The sequence below is a fragment of the Rhamphochromis longiceps genome, linkage group LG19, assembly GCF_057381845.1.
Source record: "Rhamphochromis longiceps isolate RC_006_pf linkage group LG19, R_longiceps_female_GT1.1, whole genome shotgun sequence".
Classification (NCBI taxonomy): domain Eukaryota; kingdom Metazoa; phylum Chordata; class Actinopteri; order Cichliformes; family Cichlidae; genus Rhamphochromis; species Rhamphochromis longiceps.
In genome coordinates, this window is record NC_140575.1 from 23,218,681 (window position 1) to 23,226,311 (window position 7,631).

Sequence of the window (7,631 nt, forward strand, 5' to 3'; positions counted from 1 at the left end):
GTTGCTCTGTTGAGTATATCATGCACCAATCAGTTCATAACTAACAACATGAAGCCTCAGTAACAAAGGCTCGGTAGCCTCATACCCGCCACTTCAAAGTGTCCTCATTATTGTGAGGAATTAGTCGGAACATTTGAACTAATTGCCACTAATTGGCCGTAATAACTGTGTGCCAGAACAAGAAAAAAGTACTGATTTAGATGATTAAGAATGTCTTGCGAAATTCCGTAATTAAGGAATGCATAAGCAAGATTTACCTTGGATGCAGAAAGATGCTGTAATTTTAATTGCCTGCGATTATGCACCCGCACCGCGGCTATCATCCGAACAATTTATTGCAGCTGTAACATTTAGTCTTGGACTATAAGACAATATTGCTTCATTAAAGATTGGATTGGGTTGTTTTGGAATAGAATGGATTGAATTGTTTTGATATGTATATTGTGGGGACTCCTTATATTGGACTAGTGGGCTGTAAATAGAGCGCAGATTATCCTGCAAGGACATGCAGGCAGCCGTGAAATATTCACAAGCCAGGAAAATAGCAGAACTGGTGATTCCCGTGACAAACTGGCAGTGATCTGTATGCCACTGCAGGCTACACACTCACGGCGCTGACCCTAGCTCCCGTTTGGCAGGTCTTTGCCTTTACTGCGCCATTCTTACTATGACAAACAAGCAAATATTATATCATGTAATTTAAAAAAAAAAAAAACATTTAGAATCACAGCGGAGTGAAGGAGATCACAGCGCAACGGCCAAGCGGGGTTGCCACCAGAAGACGCTGTGTTTCCTTAATTCCTGTAGGTGAGATGGTTTGAGTCTGCAGGCGCAGACTTCTGCGGCATCTGGCACCTGACGTTAGACCGCCCCACAAGACCTCTACATTATCAGCTGTTTTATCTGTTTAATGTGTGCACAGGCTCAAGGCATCACAGACTGTGTAAGTAGAAGTTACTGAATCGATTTTAATTCGCCTATTTGTTTTGTTCGGTGTAATTTTATAAATTCTTGGGATTTGTAACCTACACGTAAGATATTGATTTATAGCTAAAATAATCCTAAATAATAATAATAATAATAATAATGATAATGATAGTAACTATATATATATATATATAATATATATTGTTTGTGAAGAGGAGAATTCCACCTAAAAGTGAACTCAGAGGCACCACAGGGCTTTTAAAAAATATTTTCTCATACAAACATACAAAATTTTACAAATGAGATATGATTGGGTTAAACGGTAATGCCTCCTTGAGCATTAAGGCAAGATGCTACTGAGGGCTATACCTGGCGTTGTGCTGCAGGAGAGTAGCTATTTGAACGCCGTTAACTTCGCATGAGCGCCTCTCCTACTCCAGACTCAATTTTTTTCACTGGGTCTCTTAGACGAGTGTGTGCATCTGAATTTAGGTAATGCGCTCCTTGCGTCCAATGATATCAAAAGGAAAAAAAGAAAAAAAACGAGGGGGGTTAATCATTTACGCAGCCACTTAACACGCGGATGTGTATTTATTTACTTATCAGTATCAGTCATTTTCCCTCCGCGCAAGTGCACTTTTGCATGTCTGAGTACGATAAGGCATAACACAAACAATCCTGCAATCACTGGAGGCCTCTCATGGCCATTAAAAGTCAGTAGTTCAACTGAGGAGTGGTTCTCCAACTCTCAAGTCCATATAGGCCTCCTTTCATCAAGAGGCCCTCGTAAACATCACTACAGTTAATAAAGTGTATTGTGGTCACTGCAATCTCAAGGTGCAGCCACGTGTTCATCAGCAACATCAACAAGTCCCAAACTCCACACATGCAGCAGCTGCAGCGTGCTCGGACACCGCTTGCAGTCTCGGGGATGAACATTTATGATCATGCACGGTGCTTATGTTATTGTTAGTGGGAGGGGAGCACATGTCTTGTAAATGAAATTACGCTCGACGAAAGGAGGCTAGAGCTGTTTTGTATTGTTGGCGATGCCCCGCCTCTGATGGTAGCCTTAAACCTGGCACCCAGCTAAAACAAACCAAAGCCAGCACCGAGCTCCCACTCAATCCAATTAAGGCGGACTTGAGGTGCTCTCTTACGTGTTCATCTACCAGGATCGACGTTGAGACAACAGGAAGCAGAGGGGCTTTGGCCAAAAAAAAAAAAAAAAAGGCAGAAGGAGAGATTGCCTTGCCTTCTAATTTCTCCCTCTCCAGCCCCAGAACAATGTCGATGAGCCCTAAGCATACGACTCCTTTTTCTGTTTCCGATATCTTGAGTCCCCTTGAGGAGAGCTATAAGAAAGTAAGTATGGAGAATAACAACTTGGGGGCACCTCTCACTTCTTACCGGCAGCCGCAAGTCTCACAGGCGGCGATGCAGCAGCACCACATGGGCCATAATGGGACTGTGTCTGCGGCTTACCACATGACTGCGGCAGGTGTTTCTCAGCTGTCACACACGGCCATGGGGGGCTACTGTAACGGCAACCTGGGCAACATGGGCGACCTGCCGTCTTACCAAGACGGCATGAGGGGCAGCGCCACGGCAACCGGCTGGTACGGAGCCAACCCAGATCCGCGTTTTTCCACCAGTGAGTATCCTGCACCTGTTCTTTGACTCCAGCTTGGAGTTATCACAGTCCGCATTGAGCTGAAATCCATATTTTTGCGGATGTTTCGTGGTGCTGTGTTTTAGGAGTTGCAGTACAGTTTTTATAATCTTTACGTTTTTCGGCACAAAATTGGCATTTTTCAAGTTTCGGTACTTTAGATGTTTCCAGTAAGGAGGGGCAGAAATCGCGCAAATATTCAAGTTTTTAATCCACAGATTTCAACATTTGTAAAGATTCTCACGACAGAAAAATAATGGAACAGTTTTCCTTCAGGGCTTTCACACTCATCCAGCAGTAACAGCTTTGCTGTCATTTATGAGCGGCTCCTTAAATTTGGTCGATGTAGTTTATGAACACGCTTTCACTTTGACACTTTTGAGTTTTAGGTGTTGTAAATAAAGGTGTCTGCTTCTTTGAGACCCGTGAAGATTTATAAAAAGCTGATAATTGAGTAACATTGTTGATTTTTGCATCTGCAAATGATATTTGTCCATACTAAATTTTCTCTCCATATAAATGTCTCTATGTAACACGAGAATATAACTTTTAAAAAAAATTGAATTTAATTACAATTATTTTCCCCCCTCAGTTTCCCGCTTCATGGGCTCATCATCCGGGATGAACATGGGCAGCATGGGCAGTCTCAGTTCCCTGGCAGACGTGGGTAAAGGCATGGGCTCTCTGTCAACCACACCGAGGAGAAAGAGGCGAGTGCTGTTCTCCCAGGCGCAGGTGTACGAGCTGGAGCGACGCTTCAAGCAGCAGAAATACCTGTCGGCGCCGGAGAGGGAACACCTGGCAAGTATGATCCACCTCACCCCGACCCAGGTGAAAATCTGGTTCCAGAATCACCGGTATAAAATGAAGAGGCAGGCAAAAGACAAAGCCTCCCAGCAGCAGATGCAGCAGGAGAGCGGCTCCTGCCAACAACAGCAGCAGCAGTCACCTCGGAGAGTAGCTGTGCCGGTGCTGGTAAAGGATGGGAAGCCGTGCCAAGGCAGCGGCCACACGCCCACATCCTCCGCTCAGACGCACCACCAGCAAGGGGGCAATGTCATGATTATGTCTAACAACACGTCCGGCCTCGGCCAGCATCAGAGCCAGCAGGTGGGAAGCACAGGTCACTCTCCAGACTTGGCGCAGCACTCCTCCAGTCCGCCCTCACTTCAGAGCCAAGTGGCCGGCCTCTCCCACCTCAACTCCCCCGCCGCAGAGTACGGCTCGGCCTTGCAGTGTTCAGCCCTGTTATACGGCAGGACATGGTGACAAGAGGCGCCGGCTATGATTTAAATCTAATTTTAAAAAAGAAAAGACATTTTTATGTTAATGCTCGGCAAGTTTCACTGTAAATGTGCGCACTTGAACAAGAACCGAGTGAAACCGACGCAGCTCTTCTTGAATTTTTTCTCCTCCCCATTTCGAAAGGAAGTGTGACTCTTGTGGAAGAATCACTTGTTCACAAACTGCGGATGTAAAAGTCTTGGGATTTATTTATGTAAATTATATTGACACAAAGGAAGAATCAGCAGTCAAATAGGCCCCATAGTTGGGATAACTAAACCCGAAACAGAGACGCAGATAGACTGCAGGACTGCTGGGTGCTCTTAAATTTCCCTCCTCAGACACAAATGTGATGACTCTGATTCATAATAGAATTTAATGTAAGCCGTAGATCTAGCTTGTATATTTCAGTAAAAGGTTTGAATTTTAGCTATTTGTTGTACAAAGTTTTTGACGCTATTGCCGGTTTGTTGTCGTTTCACTGGTATTTGTACGTTTTATTTCTTTGTAACTTATATAGATATTTGACTTACAGCAAAACAGTCCTATTAATAAATTATGGAACCCAAACAGTTAAACTTTGTTGTGAAATTAAATAATTATTTAGGTAAAGACAACAAAACAGCAGGGTTATTATTATTATTATTATTATTATTATTATTATTATTAGTTTTTTGCAGATAAAATGCAAGAAAGAACAAGCAACTAGAAGTTTTCAAAATATGTTCAGATTTGTCAGAACGTGGGAAAAAATAACTAAATGCCGCATTAGTTCTGACATGACAGTAAATACTGGGGCCTATTTCACCCCCCAGCCCCTGTTTTTTCTCCTGCTAAATCACATACCTCGCAGGCTTATCGTTTCATGGCTGCAACTCACACAAGCATGCCCTGGAGAGTAAACTGAGCCTTTTATGTGCTTTTTTCTTTTCTCTTTCTGTATGTGTGTTTTCTCTCGGCGTGAGTCAGAAAGGTAAGGTACCTCGACTCCCAACATCAAACACAAACGCTGCTCAAAGGGCAGCTTATCGATGAAATCCCTCGCCAAACAGCGCCGTATTCTTCTCAAAAGAGTCGTGAGGTGAACTGTTGGCGCGGGGCTATCAGATGGTTCATCAATAATCAATCCGGGAATTGAAAGGAAACAGGCTGTTTGTGTCGGGCATTAAAAACAAACCTGCCTCCACACAGATATTTATATATGTTAAATATTAGACTGTAGATTTTTTTTTTTAACCCTGTGGGATGTTTGACACTTGGAGATATCTTTATTTTCAAAATAAAGAACTCAAGCTGTAATTTATTTCCCTTTAGTTGTAGGGTTCGGTAAATAAAAGGTATAATAATCATTAGAGACTATTCTCCTGCCACCTAACAGAGATATAGGTCTTAAACAGTAAACAATGTGGTAGCTAAGCGGCGGGATTAATGATGGGCGATTTTCGGTTATGGCTTGACCAGGGTAAGTTGTTTTCAAATCAGCGCTGTCATGTGTCATAAAGCTATAATTTTAGAGCCTTTCAGACAGGATACGTAATGAAAATAATTTATCTTTAAAGCTTTTTTTTTTTTAATCCTCCAGCTTCTTGGCTTCTACTGGCTTTCATTTCTGATGCTGCCTGAAATAAGTGAGGATTTAAAGCATACACTTTAATAAAACTTCTCTGGATGTTTATCCGTTGTCTTGAGATAATTGATCTTTACTCCACATGATCCAACCAAAGTAATTTTTCCTTCCATTTGCCTATCTGACTTTTCCGGTCCTGCTGCACTTTTAATTCCTGAAATTTTATTAATTATATGGAAACTTCTTTATTTCTAGACCGGAATGTACTCAACTATTCACATACTACTGTTTTTCAAAGTCACCCAGCTTTATTTGACGCCCGAGGTGACCATTATGTTTTGGGGGTTTTTTGTTTTGTATTTTTTAATATTCTCTATTTTTTCTGATACTTACCGTATGCATCGGTGGCCAAAGTACATGCGGCTCATATAGTACAGTTAGAAGCCTTAGTCCACAACTGGACCACAAGTTGTTTATATGACTTTTGCATAAGTCCCATTTTAGCACAGATTCTGCAAAACACTCAGAGAACTGGGGCTCAGCAGTGCTTTTTGCTTAATGGGGGCTAATGTTAATACAAATACAAGAACATTAACTGATTTTCTACAACTTTGTATTTAAAATCCAAAAGCATATTCAGTCAGTATTATCGTATAAAAAATGTGATGTTCAAAAAAATTAGGCACTAAACTCACGTCCGTCTCCTTTCCAAGCACGCAGTAGGTCTTTCCCTTGAAGCCAGAGAAAGATACAGTTTAAGGGCACCAGGCAGCCCCTAGAAAAGCAATTTTAGAGACTTTAAGTGAAATCTTACCAGCATCAGAAACTATCTTCTATTAGGTATTTTGCAGAGCAGGTTTTGTTCGGGAGAGAAGTGAGAACTTTGGGATTACATTAACATGTCTTTGGCGCGGTGTGTGGTCTTTGTGTGCAGCTTGTAGCTGTTGAGAATGACTTGTTGGAAACGTGTGTGCTCTCATCGTTCTCTTTTGTAGAAACCCACAGCGCAACTTCTCAAGTCTTCCTGCCTTTATTGTGGGCTGTCTTCACGAACCCCAAGCAATTAGTCTCTAATCTCAAGGTAATCATATTTGAGTTAGTGACTAGCTGCTGAATTTCATTCACCCAGGGACCCAGTGTATCAGTAGTACGTAGTCAATACTCAATTTAAAGTTGAGGAGGACAAAATGTATAAAATGTGTATATATATATATATATATATATATATATATATATATATATATATATATATATAGCTTCAGAAATGAAATAAAAGTGGGGGCTGGGGTCTCTTTAACTTTTATTTTAATTTTCCCTCAAAATGTATAAATTGTGGATTTCTTTTCAGAGCACATTAAGCATTTTATTAGATTCTTTTTATTAAACCCAACAAATATCGACATCGTGGTAAAGAGACAGCCTAACAGCTAACTAGTTAGATACAGTGAGCCTAGCAGGGCAGTTATCAGTAGCTTGGGTTTCTTTTTGTGTTTGTTTTTTTAATTTGTTCTAAAACTACAACTTACAAAACAGTTTTCAAAAGTTTTTTTTTATATTGGGAAAAATTCAAATAAGAGTAATGCTCACGTAGATTACCTATTAATATTAACAGACCTGCAATCATTAAACAAAAACTAGTGAGTCGTTGGTGATTTTGTTCACTGGTGTGTGATTCCTGACATACATTGCTGCTGAGTATGTGACGATGGCGTGGCCTATTCTCGACATTAAGAAGTGCTCCAATAATTACTTGAATTTCACATAAACAAATAATAATAATAATAATAATAATAATAATAATAATAATAATATGCTAAGTAAGTGTTTGTAGTGCGTTTAATTGCTTTTCTTCTGATTTAGATGTTAATGATGACACGGGTGCTGTCCACGGTGCTGAAAAGAATACGTCAATAGGAAAATGAAAAATGAGCACAAAGTCTGCATTTATTACATAAGATATACTCAAAAAAGCATTTTCATATTAGTCGTTGTATAATCTTATAAATCTATATGTATATATGAAAACTGTGTTCTTTTTAAATACAGCCACTCTCGTTCTTCTTTCTTAAGTTCCTAAACATTTCATTGCAGCAGGCCCAAGCATTCATGAGGATTACAAATAGGACAATTACACAGCAAATGCAATCACCCCCCTTGGTAAATGTTATTGTGAGCTAGCAG

The 7,631-nt window shown here is 40.6% G+C and overlaps 1 protein-coding gene across 1 annotated transcript; it reads left to right on the forward strand.

Annotated features, from left to right (window-relative positions):
• The first annotated feature begins 2,042 nt into the window (after positions 1-2,042).
• nkx2-1 (NK2 homeobox 1) lies at positions 2,043-4,461 on the forward strand. The gene is made up of 2 exons (XM_085391167.1): positions 2,043-2,581; positions 3,192-4,461. Exons 1-2 carry the CDS (start codon positions 2,215-2,217, stop codon positions 3,866-3,868), a joined length of 1,044 nt encoding a protein of 347 aa, XP_085247293.1. The 5' UTR covers positions 2,043-2,214; the 3' UTR covers positions 3,869-4,461.
• Positions 4,462-7,631: the final 3,170 nt, after the last annotated feature.